We start from the raw sequence: 19,587 nt of genomic DNA, 5'->3' as shown, positions 1-19,587 counted from the left end.
ATATATCTAAAAGCTGTGAGTGTTGGTGGCACGGCCAAAACTTTGCATAAGATCAAAAAGGCCACCATACAACCCCAGGCGTTTGGGTATAACTCGGGCACTGAAATGTTCAAAAACTCTAACACCTCCCTAAAAAACGGGTGAAGAGGAAATCTAAGCCCTAATTCAAAAGAAGGAAAGTATACAGCTATACAATGTGGGGGAGGAAACCTAACGGTGTCATAATTCCCCGGGGTAATAATGTTTATATTGTCCTTCAAACCCCATTTTTTAGAGATGGCCTCCCGACGGTTGTCTAGATCTCTTTTGGTCTGTAAATCAATGAAGTAGTTTAGGGGCCCGCCGTTTGGAATGTAGAACGGAGGAGGAACTGGCGCTGCACTCTCCCTTCCAGAAGACTCGGCTGATCTTTCAAGGTTTTCCATATCTACATACAATAACCCTTCTAGGTCAGGATTTATTCGCGGCAAGTAATTTGGAAAGAAAGCAATGCTCACTTCCCAAGGAGCAGTTTTCATAATCTCCGGAGGGTATATAGGGGATACAGACGACTCATCCCCAGCTTTTATTGGTTCATAATGGGGGGTAATTCTCACCGAACTACTTTCATCCGAGTCATTCATTGGTAACCCCTTTTTATTAAGACGCCTACGTACTATCAAAGGAGTTTCCGGCAAGTTAGTAGGGTTGGTGTCTGAGTTAGCTATAGTCTCTTGAGTAGTCGCGACATCCATGTTAATAATAAAGTAGTAGTCGAAACTTGTAAAGAATAGAGACTAAATTCATAAACAAATTCAAAGTTCTAGGCTAACATTCAAGAACAGTTTGAAGAATAACTTGAAGAAATTCGAAAAATCTGGGAAAAGTTTGAATACCTTAAAAAGAAATTTGAAGATTTGTCAGAAACTTGATGAAGATCTGTCAGAAACCTTGAAGATCTTCGAAGGATTTGTCAGAAGTTTGAAGGAGGGATGAAGATTGTCCGAGCGTCTCTCTCTACTTTCTCTTTCTTGCAATTTGAAGATTTGAGGGAGTTAATAAAGATTAGGTGAAATGGAACTATTCCAACTACCCTATTTATTGCAGCAATAAATGCTTCACTTGGGACTTGAGCATTCGAACGAAAGGGTGGAATTCCGGAGGAAAGCTGGGAAGTCGATAAGTCGGACTCCCAATAAGGGGAAGACAGATTTTTCTTAAGTGTTTAGTAATGACCGTGAAGTCTATTAGTCGGACCCTAGCTGAAAGGGTAATGTTGCGAAATTTTTCTAAGTGTTAATTCTTGAATATAGCCGGAAGGTCGAAAAGTCGGACCCCCAATTAGAAAGGAACGTCATAAATTTGTTTGAGTGTCAAAGCCATCCAACCGGTGGGTCGACAAGTCAGACCCCCAGGGAGGGGTGGAGCAGATAATTATTCAAGTCCTTTAGCACTCGAATATGTCCGGAGAGTCGATAAGTCGGACCCTAAACTGAACCTCCAGGAAGGAAAATCATTTTAAGTATAGAGATTACGCATTCAACCGTCCGACTTATGGACACGGCGGATGAAATGTGATGGAAGGAAATATGAAAATATCTCAAGGGCGAAGGAAATCCGTGTGGTCAATAAGTCGGACTCCTTGGTGCACTCAGTCATGATGTAGAAATTCTAAGTATGAGAGAAGTCCCATATTTCTGTATGATTGAAGACACGGGTCTGCGAGCTGATTCCCCGTCATAAAAGATGAGGAGTGAAAAGTAAAGTGGCTGATTCCCATATTCATCCGTGTGGTCGATAAGTCGGACCCCCAAATGACCCTAGTCCAGGTGAAAAATTCTAAGTATAGAACCTCTCATGTGTGTCCGTGGGATCGAAGATGCGAGTTATGGGGCTCATTCCGTATCATGCTTGAATAAAGGGGGCTGCTTTGACGGAGTACTGAACATTTTTATTTTTCCACAAATATCAAGGATATCCGTGTGGTCGATAAGTCGGACCCCCAGGTGGTCCTTCTCTTTCTCAAAATATTCTAAGTGTTGAAGAGGGATTCTCGTGCTGAACTTGCGAGTGAAGACGCAAACTATTAGTTCGCGGCATAGTTCAACCATAGGTGTAGAAATATCTTGAGGAGAATGCTATGCCGCGTCCTTACTAGGGATTCGATTCGTAAATACCCTTGGCGTTACGCGGCATCAGTTCAAAACAGACAGTTGATCTAATCCGCACAGTAGATAAGTCGGACCCTCCTTTGGTGTTTTGTTGAAAACATTTTAAGTGTGGGGATTTCTGCGATATCAGTGAAGCAAGGGCCGAGACATGATGTCGCGGAATCAAGATCCCACATTCACTACTTCGCTGTTGTGTTATAACACGTCTGGGGCTACTCCGCGGCATACTTCAAGCCGCGGCTTCATATGCCTGTTTGACCCGGATTCAATACGTTCTTACCTGACAAGCTTAAAAAGGTCATATCTTTTTCATTACAACTCGGAATTCAGCACATGAACTGTCGATTCGAAGCTTGCAAGCTCAATTTTCATGATCCATGAGGAGATTCGCCAGGTTGGGTATATGTTTTACCTCATGGGGCTTTCGAATGTTCTCTACGATCATTAAATCAAGCTCCGATGGGCACCTGTTTTTCCGCATAAAGGAGGATGTTTCCAGTCGTTGTGGCTCTCTTTTCACATCATCCTTCATGCGTGGGGCTAAATGTCATGGTGTTGTTTACTCAATTATTTTATTTATTTATTAATTAGCATCATGTTACTAAAATACCCTTTGACCTTTCCGAATTGACTTTGACTTTTGGTCAATGGGCTTTCTGCTGGACTTCCCGTCTTCCTTGGAGGGCCCATGGGCTTTTTACCTTCAGAATACTTAACTTCCCTGTCATCTATCTTCTTTGGCCATCCTCCTTTTAAGGAGAATAACTGCCCACCACCTTCCACTATTCAATCATGCTTGGCTCTCCTTGTTTCAGGCTTGATAACTGCCCATCTCTCCCACTACTCCCATGATAGTTTATTCCCTCTGAGATACAACTTCCCTTCCTGACCATTATAAATAGGGATAGCTACTAAACAGGATGGCATCATCGGAAATAGCTTTCTAAGTATTCTCGATTACATTATTTCCTTAGCCTTCCCGAGCCCTAGCATAAACCTTAGCAATCTCAATCACACTCTTCTTGCATTCATTCTACAATCTGTCGTTCATTAATTTCCGATCTACGTTCTAACTTGAGCGTCGGAGGGGTTTTCCGGGAGATCACCCCCCGGACAAGGCTAACGTGTTGTGTTGCAGGAATTCAGGTCGCTTCCTCTCATAAGTCGCTTCTCTTGATCACACTTCTACTTATCTCCAGGTATTTCAAGTGTATCCCACTTCCTCGTTTCATCACCGAAACAATACTCAAAATAAGTAGTAAGTCAAAGATAATCATAATAATAATAATAATAAGTAGTAAGCAATTTTAAAACGTGATAATGTTAGCCGTGTTTTGTTTTAGTAATAGAACATAACTAATGTTCAATTTATCAAAAAATAAATGAACTAATAAATAAATATATTTTCAGCAATCAAATAAAAATAAAAATTAATGTAATATTGATAATTTCCGTGAAAACAAAATCCCCTCTTGTTCATGGGTGCACTATTTTCTCTCTCCTCAAGACCGCAAAATTATTCATTACTGATAACTCTAATTCAATTACTCATCATCTTCTTCTGTATATCTCGCATTCCTCCTTTCTCGGCTTTCCGAATGTATATTCTGGTTCGTAATTTCGGTTGCTTTTAGTAGTATAGATAATAGTTTGAAATTGCTAGGAAAAACATTTAGGAAATTCATTCAATTTGATTTTGTTGATGCCTGTTTTTGTCGATTAATAAATAATATATTGGAGTAATATAATATAGAAAAATGATGGGCTTTGAGAATGAAGGAGGAGCTCATCCAGATGATATGCAGACCCTAATTCTTGACGATCCATTATTATCATCGTCATGTTCGGGTTCTAATTATGAAACTGTAATTACGCCTTTATCTGATTCAAATAGTAATCATCCTTTATCATTTCGTTCAATTGTTGTGGCACCTGCTGATTCAGATCCATTGTTGTCTCCTTTACAAGGAGAAGATCATATTAGCTCAAAAGATAATGATTTTAACTCACATTTTGATGATTCTGATTACTCTGATGTGTTTGTTAATCCAATTTTGGGAGAGGCTCATAATGGTGGGGAAACGAACGGGATTGGGAGCCCTAAGGTGAGTTTTGAGAGCTTCTCAAGGTCGGAATTGGGTTCAGAGTATTTGCATATTACTGTTTTGAATCCTCAGAAGGAGCATGAGGTGTCAAATTCGATTGTTCCTGGAGGGAATACTTATGTGACTTATTTGATTAGTACAAAGACCAATATGCGAGGGTTTGGTGGGTCGGATTTCAGTGTTAGGAGGAGGTTTAGGGATGTTGTAACATTAGCAGATAGGTTGTCTGAGTCGTATAGAGGTTTTTTTATACCACCTAGGCCGGATAAGAGTGTGGTGGAGAGTCAAGTGATGCATAAGCAGGAGTTTGTTGAACAGAGGAGATTAGCATTGGAGAAGTATCTGAGGAAATTGGCGGCTCATCCTGTGATTAGGACGAGTGAAGAGTTGAGAGTGTTTTTGCAAGTGCCTGGGAAGCTACCTTTGCGTACGAGCATAGATATAGCATCAAGGATGCTAGATGGGGCTGCTAACTTACCGAAGCAATTATTTGGGGATTCAAGGAATGTTGTGGCCTCACACGAGGCTGTTCAGCCTGCTAAAGGTCGAAGGGATTTGTTGAGGTTGTTTAGAGAGCTGAAGCAGTCTGTTACAAGTGATTGGGGAAATTCTAAGCCGGCAGTTGTTGAGGAAGACAAAGAATTCTTGGAGAAGAAGGACAATCTTTTCGATTTCGAGCATCGTCTTACGGATGTGTCTAAACAGGTCATTTTGTGCTTATGACTTTTGCTTGTCACTGGTTTACCATGTCATGGTTCATGATGATTTGCCGAAGTGTTATTTTCTAATGTTTTGTTATCTTATCTCCTTTAGGCTGAATCACTTGTCAAAGCTCAGCAAGATATAGGAGATACAATGGGAGAGTTGGGGCTCTCATTTATCAAATTGACAAAATTTGAAAATGAGACAGCAACTTACGACACTCAAAAAACACGTGCTTCTGAAATTAAAAACGTAGCAACAGCTTGTGTTAGAGGCAGCAGAATATATAGGGAGTTGAATGCCAAAACAGTGAAAAACCTGGTATCTCGTGCTATACATTTTGATTATAAATACCACATATCTCTGTTTAGTTATAAACTTCATATTAGAATAGGTTAATAAGCTTATTCATCAGTTCTAGTAATGAATAGACATTTTGCTTGAGAATCAAGTTTTAAATTTCTAATCATAGATTTCAGACTTCAGAGTGTTATAAAGGTTTTTAAGCTACCTATTCTTTTACAGGATACCCTTCACGAATATCTCGGGGTTATGTTAGCGGCTCACAATGCATATTCAGATCGTGCAAATGCTTTGTTGACAGTTCAGACACTTCTGTCAGAGGTATCCTCTTTGCAATCTAGGGCTGAAAAGCTAGAAAGTGCATCATCTAGAGTCTTTGGTGGTGATAAGGGCAGAAATTACAAGCTGGAAGAGTTGAAAGAAACCTTGAAAATTACTGAAGACTCGAAAAACTGCGCAGTCCGAGAGTATGAGCAAATCAAGGTATGTAATCCAATCCAACTGAAATTTTTTCCAGGTTGAAGTTAAAGTTAAAATTGATATTTCCATGCGAACTAGTATTGCATGCAACACACTAATGTATTATCCCTAGACTGTAGCTTGACCTTGAACCTGCCAGCTTTGCTGAAGATCCCTTTGTAACAAAATTTTGCCTTTCTTTATGTGGGTTCAGTAACTCAAATTTTGCCTTTCCGTTGTATCGTAATAGCATATTGATATGATGTTTCTTTTAAAACTACTTTTATTGCATTGTTGCAGTGCCAATTTATGAATTACAAAGATTGGTAACTTCTTTTTTGCATAATTAATTCTGATAAACTGACCAAGAAGTGAGGAGCTTATAATGCTATAGACTTACTATGATAAGTGTGTTACAGTTTTGGGTTCAATTAGGGATGTGGACTTTTTGAGGGTCATAGTTCGAACCAGTCAAGATTGATGAAAGAAGCAAAAAAATCTAATCATTGTTGTTATTTTTAAAGTGAAATGTTATCTAATCATCTCCTTGGCTCTGTTGCTCTTAGACATAGCTGAGTTATGAAAGCTTAAATTTGCTTGCAGCGAGCAGGTTAATTGCGCCTTGTTTTATTGGTTATGTTTCTGGTAAAAGTAATGTGTATATGGTTGATCAATGGTATTTCAAATTTACCTTGTAGACTTGTTCTGGAGAAGCATATTAAAATATAGTAATTTTAAATTATGTTTGAAGAAGTTGATAAATATCTTATTATCTCTCTAGACAATAGACACAGTGCCATGATTTTAATCGTTATCGTAATTTGTACTCTATGGTGGTAAGGGAAGGTATTGGTTAAAGATGTCGGTGTAATGGGTGAACAAGTCTCGCAAGTGACTAGGTATCGAAGCCTCCTTCAAACAACTCTCAATCCCATTTTACTCCACCAAAATTCCTCCTCCTTCGCTTCGTAACGCCTTAATCATGGCCTTCAACGAAATTTTCGACTTTTTTAATGAGGGGTCGCCCACCAAGATGGCCTTTTGACCTTGCCACAAAAATTGCATCGTTTGAGCTTTGTCGATTCATCCAACATAATGGCCAAGACACGGTCTATACTTGTTTCCTAGCAAACCTCTCCTTTGTAAAGACCTCCTTCAACCTCTCCATATCTTGTCCATTTGATCCAATCTTTGTTGCTGATTTGAATTACCCATAATTATGGAAATACACAAGAAAGCCACTCTGATACCCGTTGAGACACACCAAGTCTCAATGCTACTGTTAGGAAAGATGAATAAGAACACAAAGAAGGAAAAGAACACTCAAGAATGAATATCAAACAGTTTGAGCACTTCAGCTCTTAGTCCCACTTTTTATTAATTTTCTTCACACTTTATTTAATACAAGTGCTTATATAGGCATCAAGACCCAAAAACTAAAAATAACAGAATATAACAAAATAGCAGAAAACATTTATAACTAAATGTTTTCTCCTTCTACTCCTACTGAAACGCCTGCCCCCCCTCCCTAATAGCCCTAACTAGGGGCAGTCAGTAGGCTCCTGTGCCTGCAAGTGACCTCACTAACATTTTAACAAAAAATAAAAATTTTGCAATAAACTGCTTCCAGGAGGAATCGAACACGCAACCCTTGCGCCTCTAGTTCTGTTTTGTACCTGCTGCCAACTGAGACACTATGTTAGTGATTAGTTATGAAATCAACTGCATATATTTTCCATATACACTGCACTGACTATGAAATCAGTTTATTATTCACGATTGAACTGTGCGACTTTTTCGTGGGCCTGCCATCTTCACCGCCACCGCCGCCCACCAGTTTGCTAATGTGAACCGCCGGTTTCCGGTTGCCACCAACCCAATTGGCCAACCCACCACCATTGCATCCAATTTTGCAAATTATAGTCAACTTTAATCAAATGTGTCCTTTTTTATTAATCCAATTTTGCAAATCTATTAAATTTTGCAAATTATAGTCAACTATGATAATATAATCTTGATTAATTGCAACTACTATCATTTTCTTAATAAATTGTATATATATTTTTGATTAATTGATTATTGTTCTTGATTAATTTGAATTATTATCAATTTTTTAAATAAGTTGTATATATGTTCTTGGTTAATTGTTTGGTTATTTATTCAAGTATGTTAATTGATTTTTGTAAATTTTTATTTAAATTTCAAATTTTAAAACAGTGAATTGTTTTTGATAGAAATTTCAATTAGTAATTGTTGATTAGTGATATATGAGTAATTGTTTAATATATAAGAGTGTCATTAATGGAAAAATACTTCAAAAAAATAAACGTTTTCACATGAACCATCTCCTTCCCAACAACAAGTGGGAGCAACTGATGACACAAATATTCCTGAAAAAGTTGATGGTTCATCTAATTCACAATCTTCAAATCAAATTAGAACTAATCTGAACACACTTAAAAGAAACCCAACAGATAGACAAGAATTTCAAGTTATAACTTTAATGATTGTGCTCTCACTGAGTTTGAATCCTGGGTCCGCCACTGGCCCTAACTCTTCACCATTTCCCTTCCTACGCCTTCTATGATAAGTATTCAACCTGGGTTCCCCCTCTTCAAGGACATATTCAATGCAAACAATAAAGAAAATCACACCGAGAAATTTACGTGGTTTACTATTGATGAGATAGCTATGTCCACTGGGCACCGAGAATCAAACTTTCACTATAAACTGAGAGATCACAAGATGAATTATTAGAACCTCTAATACTGGTTCTCTTTGCTTTTTCTCCCTCTTAGTTTTCACTCTGTGTTTTTGTGTTCCCTAATTCTAATTTAGGGAGAGCCTTATAACGTACTTGTCCCTTAGAAAAGAAACTAGGTCCAAAAAAAGAATAAAAACCGTCAAAAACAACCCACGACAAAAGCGGCCAGCTAAACGCATCCTATCGTCGAGTTGGCTTCACCAACGAGCCATGCCACGCCGATTTGGCTGCATATTCTGGAAAACAGATGCAAAAGTCAGTACTGAACGCCGAATCGGCGTCACCAAGGACTCCATCTTCGCCGACTCGGTTATGCCTTCTAGAAAGCCCCCCTATTGTCAGCATACCAGGACGACTCGGCTGCCATCAAATCCTAAACCAAGCCAACTCGGCTTTTGATCCTGGAACCCATTCCCATTCATCTTCATCTATGTTCGAGTCACCAACATTTCAACACCTAGGCCTAAGGTCTACCTATTAGGTGTAAATACATGTCCTAAAATGTATCTAGTTGGCAATTCATGACATTCACCCGCCAATCAACACTATTAGTTTTTACTTCCCCTTTTAGTTTCTTATTTATTGCCATAGGGTTCTGATTCAATTAACCTATATAAGTATTTACCACAATATAAAAGAAAACTATCTTGTTGGCGGAGCCGGTACTAAGTTTTGCAGACAAGCGTCCACAAATGGTTTTTGGTTCATGTCCTTCATTCAGCACATTCCACATCATAATGCAAAATAATGGTCACATCAACGCATCAAAATCACATAGTAAACGCCTTGAAATTATTGTGACTGCAATATAACTGAATTAAGTTCAAATCCATCCGTATTAACCAGGAACATGATTTTGCAATTGTTATAGCAACCTCGATCGCATCTGACATTTTGCATTATGTTCCACGTACCTTTCTTGGGTCTCATTAGTTTTGACTTTTGCTTTTTGAAATTGATTGAGTACCAATTTTCTTGTTATATATGATTTAAAGTACAAGTGTGTTGGAATGCCTGAAGTTAATGTGCTTCTCTGTCCTATCTATTACCGAATCTATCTCAAAGCTTGTATACATGCAGGAAAATAATAGGATCGAATTTGAGAGATTGGAAAGAGAAAAACATTCTGATTTTCTGAAAATGCTGAAGGGGTTTGTAAATGATCAGGTAGTTTTTCTACCTTTCAAATTGTGCTATAATAAATTTTCATCTCTTTATTAAATGTAATAAGTAATCACCGTATAATATTTCTTGCTTTGCATAAAATTACGCAAACTTAAAAGGTAAGTTAAAACAATTGCTAGATGATTTCCTTGATCCCCATATGACTTATGAGTAAAGCAATATTGGATGAGGAGCGGCAGTAAGCTTAGCTAAGATATATTCTCTGTCAAATGGAGACTTTTGTTTTTATGTGTATGATTTTCATGGACAGTGAGAGATTCAGAGAGACTGAGCGTGGGAGTTTAACTTTGAAATTGAGTTTTTGGAACCACGATGTTTGTAGACGATCTTATTCTAATGCCCTAACCAATGTGGACAGGAAGATTAGGAATATGAATGTTGCATTATGTAAAACACTTTTGGAACTTGGAAGTTTTATAGATTTTTGATGTAGTTGTCAAATCCCTTTTTTTTATCTTTTTCTCTCGTTACAAGGAAAACTGAAGGACTTTGGCGTTCATGTTAGAGGCAATCTTATGTGTTGGAATGAGTAATGTTGGCTCACGGCTCTTGCTGGCCGTCATGTTGTTTCGTTTGTAGACTTTAGGCAAAAAACTTCGCTTCATTTAGGGTAAGTATACGCTTAGAATACTTTGTTGGCACTGTTTTGGTTCTGCGATAATGGAGCTTTTGGATCTGCTGTCTATCACTCTGACTGGAGCTCCATTTTTATTCTAGGCGGAGCATTACATTTCCTCAAATATCTTCTTTACCAATTTTGGATTAGAATTTTCTTTGCTTTAAGTCATATTAGATTAGGGGATGTCAATGTTGTAGATTATTGAATAATTTGGTAAATTCGAAGTCATTGCTATAGTGGATGATACAGGTTGTAAATGATTTTTTGGATGGTGAACAGCAAATGTAGTGTGTGGGAGGGCTGTTGTAGTTGCTGTTGTAGTATTGGTTGTGGCTTTATGGGAGAGCATTGGGGAGGATACCTGGTCTAACACGCCCTTTTTCCTATGGACATCAGCTTGATCAAGTTCATTTACTGTTGATCACGCTTATTAGAACGCAAATGTCTCTCTATCTCACACACATACACACATTTGCACAAACATAACTCGGAGATAACATATAGTCATATAGGAGTACATTAAAATTGATTCATTTAATATTGTGTCCTCGTGGCTCATAAATCAGTGATTTCAGTGGATCATGATAAACCATGCCGTAAATTGTTTTTTTTTATTAAATCTGAGTTACTAATTTACCTTGTCAAGTTATGGTCTTAAAGGATGTCTGTTGGTGTGACCCTAACAGGTAAACTGTGCTGAGAAAATGGCTAATTTATGGTCAAAGGTTACAGAAGATACTAGAGGATATATGAAAGAAAGTTCCTGAGTGTCGTACATAAATGTAAACTGAAAAGAGTGTTCTTGTGTCTTTCCCAAATTTTCCTCACTTGGATTAATTAAAGACAAGGTAACTGCAGTCTGCATACTACCGACAGAATCAGAATCGAAAGTGTGCAATATAACTTTCAGGTACTTGTTTGATGTGTTTGTTTCTGTATTTTGATCTTGTATATCATGTAAGTTACTTCCACGATTGCATGTGAACATCTGAAATTCTAATAAGAAGTAAAAGGGACTGTTAGGTTTTTTTTATTAAGCTTTTTATTCGGTTCATTCTATGACATTTTTATTCTTGGTGGTGCGAAATGAAATATATCAACTATATTTTAGTGGCTGTTATTTTTTGTGGATGATTCTTTTTTGGTCTGTGATGAAGTGAAGGCGATTTTGCTGACTCATCCCTCACTAACTTGATCCTGCTCATCAAGGAAAAGATTGCTGGATCTCTGAAGACTGAAGGCATGGACACACAATGGCTCCGCCAACAAGGGCTGGTAAAACAAACTCTGACTTGGGATGCTAATGACATTTGTGAAGCGTTGATCTGAAATTAGACAATCCAACCCAAATTAGGCATACCACATACTAGTATTCAACCCTGATTCAACCTGAATCAATCATCCAAAATAATCCAAGCTACGATCATCGCAAACTGAACTAAATTATTGTCATTTGATTTAACTGATTCTATTAATTACTAGGCATAGATAATCATTAACCTATTATTATGATAAAATTCAAACAATGTAATGATCGAGAGATGGGACTGGGGCGAAAAATTAATCAAACCCATAAGTAAATGTATGTTGAAAGTTGGTGTAAATAGGTTAAGGCCATAGTTTGGGTTGAGCCGGTTTCAGTTCCATTCAATGCCAGTTACCAAAGTGGAACAAAATTTGGACTGTAAGATTTTAGGTTTCAATCGGTTCTTTGGTGGTTTCTAGTAGTTTAGCTTCTGAATTGGACTGGTCGGACTATTGGTTCAACTCTTTTTTCTGCTTCAAATGAAATTACAAAAAATCATATAAAGTATTAAAATAATGGGGATATCTTTGTTAACTATTACTAAAAGTCATTTCATGTTAATCATCATTGAAATGTTTACTAAAACGAAGAAACAAATATTGTTAATAAAAAAAGACAAATTAATATTTCCTCTGTTCTTTTGCTTGCACCCAAAAACCTTTTTGCGCAGTTCAAGGCGTTTGTTTGGTTGTTTATATTTAGAGTTATATACAACTAAAAATTTATAAAATTTTGATATTATGAAAATATCCTACGAGACAAATAAAACAAGATTTCACATGACTATGTTTTTTCTCATATCACAGTTGTAATATCTAAAATACCATAGAATAATAAATAGTTTTGGTGCAAGTAAAAAAAAAGCGAAGGTAGTAACAAATGATTAATTAAAAAAATGGAGAAAATGGGCTTGAGCTTAGTATTTAGAGAGAATACTAAGCTATCTATTTATTCCGAAGGAAACAAAGTTGATGTAGTTTTTTGTAATTTTTGGTCGTTTTTCTACTTGCGTAATTGTAATCTTCATCAACATCATCATATTCTACTTGGTTCGATGTCTTCGCTACCTATCCTATTGATGATGCGGATGTTTCGTTATCATCCATGGATCATCATCGATCTTGAGTCCTTGTGTTTTGAAATCAGTTTGATCTCAATTTTTGTGATATATACATATTTGTATAATATGTGGAGCAATACGAGATCTTTTTTCATCAAACACTTTCCTACCTATTTTACTGCGGAGTCCAAATCAATAGTAGAAATAGAAGTTGCAAGGATATCCTTTACATAAGAATTTTAATGATTTTTCTTTTCACCATTCTAAAATATTGTAACAATTTGGTGAAATTTTAAAATGATGTTATGGATCATTATCTATTTTTACATTTGGAGAGAATGAAGATGAAAAAGACTTTATAAAACTATCATATTAGAAAATTGAAGAAATAATTTTAAAATTAAAAGAATAATTATGTAATTAAGAGATTAATTGCGTGATTAAGTATCTAATCAGGAAGATTAGAAAGAGTAGTAGGAATTGGTGTGGATGAATGTCAAATGCATATTATTATATAACGGAAATGTTTGCAATGGCTATATTAGTTACAACGGTCATATTTCAACGACTCTTTTGGCGATTCAAGTGAACCAAATGGTTCAAGATCAGAATAAAAGAAGAAAACTAATGACTATTCAGTTTTCTTAATTCTCCCAATTTTCGATTCAGTTTCTTAATTAAGTTTTGTATTGTGAATTTGAGTATGATTTGAATTTGGTATAATTTTAATTTGCTATAAATTATGATAATTTTAATTTTATTTGTGTATGGTTTGGGTAATGTTTGATTTGTTTATGAATAAGAATTTTAATTTGCTTTTAATTATGAAAAATTTAATTTTATTTGCTTTAAATTATGATAATTTCAATTTTATTTGTTTAAATTGTGATAATTCCAATTTAGAATTAGAATTAGAATTTGTATTTGTATTTGTATTTGTGTATGATTTCACTGATTGTGTTATTCATGAATAAAATTAAAAATCATCAAGAAATGCTCTATTGTTAATTGTTGTAATAAGTCAATTGAATTTTATCTACGTTTTACTTTATATATGTTGTTTTTCAAGTTATGCTTTACTTGTTAATGAGAATCAATACGTTTTGATTTAACTTACGACCCTATATTTCAAATCTTAGATTTGCCACCGTGGCACCTTCAGACTAGGAACAGAACACTGAAAATTGAAATGGGATGGATCCACATCCACTTTGGTGTTTGGTTGATCGCGGTGGTTGTGACTGAGAGTAAATGTAAAGTTGTGGAGGCAGTTCAGATTTGGGAGATGTTGGGTAGAATTTAATTGATGCCATTCCCGATTCCCGTGTGTTTATGCTCACGGAATTCCTAAGAAAATAATCTCAATCTGAATGTCTCCAACCTCTTCCTCATATTTTACCTAACCGAAACTCTTCGTAAAATGTTTACGTTTTATTTATAATAAATATATTTATTTTATTTATAAATTTAACATATATCTTTTTTGATTAACTTTTTTATTTACGGAAAAAAGAGAGGCTTTATACAATTAATTATCTCGCCCGCCCTTAAAAGGCCTCTTTGCTAACCAATAACCTTTCCGCAATATCCCAACTGCTCTAGAGTCTAAATAAAATCTTCACAGTTACTTCCTTTATTCTACTTTGCACTTACTAAATTTTACTATTTAATTTAATACTTGTACTTTGCAATTCTAATGCTCTTTCAATTTGAAGAATTCTTAGTAAATAACTGATTTGTAAAGTTAAAAAATTACTTTTATGTGATAAAATTTAATAGATGGGAGTTTTGTAATTTTAATTTGCCTTTTTTGATTTTGTTTATTTAACTATTATTTTTTTGTCTTTTATAATAATTTACGGTGATTGATTAAAACTTAATCCTTATAATTTCATCTACAGAATTTATTTTTTTCAATTTCAATGTATTTATCAACTGTGAGTGAAATATACAAATTATTTTATTACTAAAAGTACTATTATGATTCATGATATGCACGATCGTTTTGATTATATTTTACTAGTATTAGTATTTTACGGCCTAGGTGTCACGGTAAGAGTTAGACGATGTCTTTTGGAGTCAAGTAAATATTCGAAATGATAACAAATCCTAGGTTGGTAACTCTTCTTTAATAATCCTTATATTGAGATTTTTTTTTTCTGATGTTTGGTTCTCGAAATGTAATTTAATTTCCGTAGATAAAGTTTAATTTTCTTGCACGTCTATTCCTTTATCGTTTAGAACGTGTAACAATCTGTTTTACTATATTAAGTAATGGCCCAAGGTATCGACCAGGATTTATATTTACATATAAATGTTCGGGCTGATTTAACCCAAATTATTACAAAACTTTGCATGCAGCACTAATTAGTACCTATTATAATTTTGAAATGGTTAATTTTCATAGAAAAAATTGGAATAGGAGTGAAATTATGTTATAAGTTGAAGTTTAAGGGTTTATTTGAGTCATTAACTCGTAAAAATTAGGTTAAATTTTATTTGTTTGACATGAAACTTGGCATGTAATACTAATTAGTACTTATTATAGTTTTAAAATAATTAAAATGTATAAAATTGGAATAATGTGTAATTACATCATAAGTTTATGTTTTAAGGGCTTTTGGAGTCATTAACTTGCAAAAACTAGGTCACACTTGATTTGTTTGGCATGTAACTTGGCATGCAATGCTATTTTGTACCTATTATAATTTAAAATTGTTACGATTTATAAATTGAAATCATTGTGAATTTATGTGTTAAGTAGCAATTTTAAAAGCATTCAAAACCACCAACTTACAAATATTAGTTGAAACTTGACAGACAATATCAATTAGTACCTATGACAGTTTTAAAATGGCAAGGGTTAAAAAAATTAAATAGATGTGAAATTACGTTATAAGGTGATGTATTAATAGTTTTCATACTTCAAACAAGCATACGATGTCATTTTGACATGTATTATTTTCACTTATTTTCTATGTAGTGCACGCAATAAGAAAATGGTATTGATTGTGGCTACTGATAATCACAGTTGTTGAAAAGGTACATCTAATTCTTTCTTTGTTTATGGTATGTAGTCTACCTTATGGAAATTGAATTGATGGTTCTTTTTTCAATTATATCAAGTTTTAAATACACCCGAAGATGATACTTTCGCAATTGGCAAAATCCAAGATTTAAAAGACACGCCCACACAATTTCTTGCCAAAAACTATATGTGGTAGATATTTTGTCTTTTGTATTTTGTATGTACGATCTTTTTATATAGTTTATATATTGTAAGATAATGTAGGTTTGTAATTTACAACGTAATATGGTTTATTATTATATATTAATATTAATTGTAATATAATTACTTTTATTATATAATATTATATGGTGATTGATGATTGGGCTGTTGCATTGTGTGTGTTGATGCAGATGATCATATATGATGGACTGTAGGGTTTATTAAATAAAAATGTATAATAATAATTATTATTATTACTAATAATAATAATAATAATAATAATAACAATTATTATTATTATTATTATTATTATTATTATTATTATTATTATTATTATATTATTATTATTATTATTATTATTATTATTATTACTACACAAATTCTTACATGAGATCGTCTTTATAAAGGACCCATCTCAAATGGGCCGGCCCATTATTAATAAAAAATAACTATCAGAAAAAACGCATTGTATAATCCTATTTGAAATTGGTGTTGTGACCTATTGAAATTGGTATTATAACCTATTAGAATTGGTATTGTAACCTATTAAAGTTGGTATCTCCAAATAGTTAAAATACCAAATTTAATAGGTTATAACACCAACTCCAAATTCCAATTTTAATAGGTTATAATACCAACTTCAACAGGTTATAACAGCAATTTCTATAGGTTATAACACCAACTCCATATAGGATCAAACACACGCCTCGGTTTTTAGATTTTTCTCTTTTTTTATTAGTTGGGCCTGGGCCTAAAGTCGTCTCTTATAAAGACGGTCTCTCAAGAGAGGCACTGTTATTATTATTAAATAGAAATTTTTTAAAAGGGACATAATGTTGCAGTTTTGGTAGAACGGCAACATAAAAATCCATTTACTTTATATGCTATGGTCCCCTGAATCGTAGCATATAACTCTTTCTCTGCTCTAGTTTAAAATTTATTAAAAAATAAATTTTGGTCTTATTAAATGTTCTTGGGAAAAAAACATAGCATAAAGTCCAAAAAATGCAACACATAAGATTTTTTTTCACTAGTATATGTAATCCTCGAATTGATAATGTTTTACATAAAGAGTTTTTTAGATCCTCAAAGTATTATTCAAGTTATACTTCTATTTTAATGTAAACAATTTTAACATTTATGTAAGTATATTATTATTACTCCCTCCTATTGATCTTAAGTGTCTCATTTACTTTATGCACTCTATCCAATGCACGTATTCAATCCTTAATATATCGAGTTATGTATAATTAAAAATTATAAAAAGTTGATATTAATAATCTTTACATCAAAACGAATCAAATAAGATCCCACATGACTATATTTTATGAAACAGTCGTATTATTAGGAGATTTCATTAGTCGTTTTTAGCGCCTAATTTTCCTTATATATTTGTTCGTTACTAATTATAATTTAATTAGTGATGGTAGTAATTTGAAATTTTTTTACGATGATTAGAAACTTGTTAATTCGTAACGTGATTATGAATCGTAACAAGTAACGTAAACTTTGGAGGTAAAACTTAAAGTTGAGTAACTACCCATAACAGTTTGAAAAAAATTTTAATTATTACCCAAGCATATTATATAACCATGATGGGAGTAAGTTAAATACTTCACACATACACAAGTGATTTTTAAACATGAAGTACAAGTTACATAACTTGTTACATGTACAACAATTTTTACCCAAACCTTAAACTATCTTAGATAAACCTTTCCTACACTATAATAGATCAAATGATGGACAAAAATCACCAAAAAAACAACCCCAACCAGTCATGCTAAAGCTGTCCTACTCCCACTTATAGCCCTTTGTATACTTACATACACAAGCTAAAAACTCTACCCAAGAACCTCTTTTGTTCTACCCAAAGCTTGTGCATCATTACAAGCATGCAAGAGGCAAATATTTGAAGCAAAAACACTCTATTTTCTGAATAATTATTCAGCCATAAACCCCAACACATCGCCAAGTTCATCCATGAACAAACATTAGAATCCTTCAAACTTTCAATAACTAAAACACCTTCTTTTCTCATCAATTTCCATCAAAACCCATCTAAAACTTTTGAAAATTTATGTTTATAAACTTAAATCTCCCATAAAAATAATCTTCATCTTAAGAGCTTTTCATAGACACCAAACTTGAAGAAATCCACCAAGTATAGAGTAAGTTATGTTCATTTCTTTATTCCACTAGTTTTTGTTAAAACTTGTTCATGTAAAACATTTTTTTTACATGAATCTTTCTATAAACTAAGATCATTATAAAATGAGTATTTTATCTCTAAACTAAGAAAATCATCACTTATAAATCTATAATAATAGGCCATAATAGAAAGTAAGAAGATGTATTTCCACAAACATATAAATTTTGTTACTTAAAGGATTTAAGTAAAATTATGGGACTTTACTAAGTATGTTGCTCAACATAATAAGTATACTCCAAATATGTTAAAATCATCACAAGTATTAGTCTAACAACTCTAACTAGGAAAAGTTAAAGTACATGTTAGAAATCCAAAATTATTATTGATTTTTGAATGAATGCAATATGTTTAGTTGAAGAGTTGGAGTTGAGACTTGAAGGGCAAGGAACCGAAGTTAGAAACACTTCTAAGAACGCGTAGGAGCTTACGGAATAATTATATAGGCTTGGAGTCGAGGTATGTCACATGGGTGATTTTTAAAGGATTTAAGAACAAGTTGAGAAAGTTTGTGTATAAACATGTTTTTTTTTAAAAAAAATAAAATAAAATTTCCAAAGAGAAGTTCTTAAATCTTGAAAAATGATGTCAAAATGATTAATTTGAGTATGAAATAATTTATTACATGTATTATTATTGTGGGCATCATGCTTGTTGAGTTTATAAATTATTGTATGTTTAAAGGCATGTTTAACACTACTTTGTGAAAGTTATTGTGTTGGAAATGATTATATGAATTTGAAAATATTTGAATTTCATTTTAAAAGAAATTTCTTAAATATTTTTGTTAAATATTTGAAATTTCCAGTAGCTATATGTTAAGAAAATTTCTTAAATACTTTTTGTTGAGATTATTCGTTAAATTGATATTTTAATGGATTTTAAGGTGTTAAATACTCTTATTATAAAACATGGTATTAGATGAACTCTTTATCATCAAAAATAATTAATAAGAACATATTATAATGTCTCTAACAAGATTTGGCCAGAATATATTTAGTTTGGATTTTTTTTTATTATTTTTGAATAATCGTGAAATTGTTTAATGGTAAATTGTAAAATGGTAAAATATGAAATAATTACCAAACAAAGACATATGGACTTGAAATTTTTATCACGTACTCATATGGACAGTAGGTAAAATTGAAAAAAAGTTTGGGAATGATTTGTTGACATTTAAGGACCTTAATAATTTTTACTCTGTTATTAATAATCAGTAAGTTGGAAAACGGTAAAATATAAAATAAATACTAAATGACGTCCTTTGGATATGAAAATTTTATGAGACACTTATATAAACAGTAGATACATGTTCAAAAATTTATTTGGATTTTCGTGACCATATATGGACTTAAATAAATTAATTATTAAAAATATCCCACATGATTTTTAATGGTTATTTAAAATTTTATACCCCTTAAAATAGCTTCTAGAATATCATATAATTTTTATAATATTTTATTCGGAATCAAATAATTTTAAACATATTTTATTCT

General features: G+C 33.5%; 1 protein-coding gene across 4 annotated transcripts; it reads left to right on the top strand.

Annotated features, from left to right (window-relative positions):
- Positions 1-3,597: 3,597 nt before the first annotated feature.
- Positions 3,598-12,374, top strand: LOC130826928 (sorting nexin 2B-like). Of its 4 annotated transcripts, none has more exons than XR_009047154.1 (6): positions 3,604-4,960; positions 5,069-5,278; positions 5,483-5,743; positions 9,564-9,650; positions 10,974-11,197; positions 11,450-12,374. XR_009047154.1 is itself a non-coding variant. In XM_057692559.1 (5 exons), exons 1-5 carry the CDS (start codon positions 3,908-3,910, stop codon positions 11,052-11,054), a joined length of 1,692 nt encoding a protein of 563 aa, XP_057548542.1. In that variant the 5' UTR covers positions 3,598-3,907; the 3' UTR covers positions 11,055-11,417. The 4 variants fall into 4 exon arrangements, 1 of the variants encoding a protein (XP_057548542.1); XR_009047153.1 differs by having other exon boundaries at positions 11,445-12,374; XR_009047155.1 differs by having other exon boundaries at positions 11,497-12,372.
- The last annotated feature ends 7,213 nt before the right edge of the window (positions 12,375-19,587 follow it).

The sequence above is a fragment of the Amaranthus tricolor genome, chromosome 11 (genome assembly GCF_026212465.1).
Source record: "Amaranthus tricolor cultivar Red isolate AtriRed21 chromosome 11, ASM2621246v1, whole genome shotgun sequence".
NCBI classification, from domain to species: Eukaryota; Viridiplantae; Streptophyta; class Magnoliopsida; order Caryophyllales; family Amaranthaceae; genus Amaranthus; species Amaranthus tricolor.
This window is presented reverse-complemented; position numbering and strand designations above follow the sequence as displayed.

What these genes read in the sequence shown, in the direction of transcription:
- LOC130826928 (XM_057692559.1), top strand. Translation starts at nt 3,908, where the DNA reads ATGATGGGCTTTGAGAATGAAGGAGGAGCTCATCCAGATGATATGCAG. An exon ending in CCAAAACAGTGAAAAACCTG is followed by an intron (nt 5,279 to 5,482) that starts GTATCTCGTGCT and finishes ATTCTTTTACAG; the next exon opens with GATACCCTTCACGAATATCT. An exon ending in GAGAGTATGAGCAAATCAAG is followed by an intron (nt 5,744 to 9,563) that starts GTATGTAATCCA and finishes GTATACATGCAG; the next exon opens with GAAAATAATAGGATCGAATT.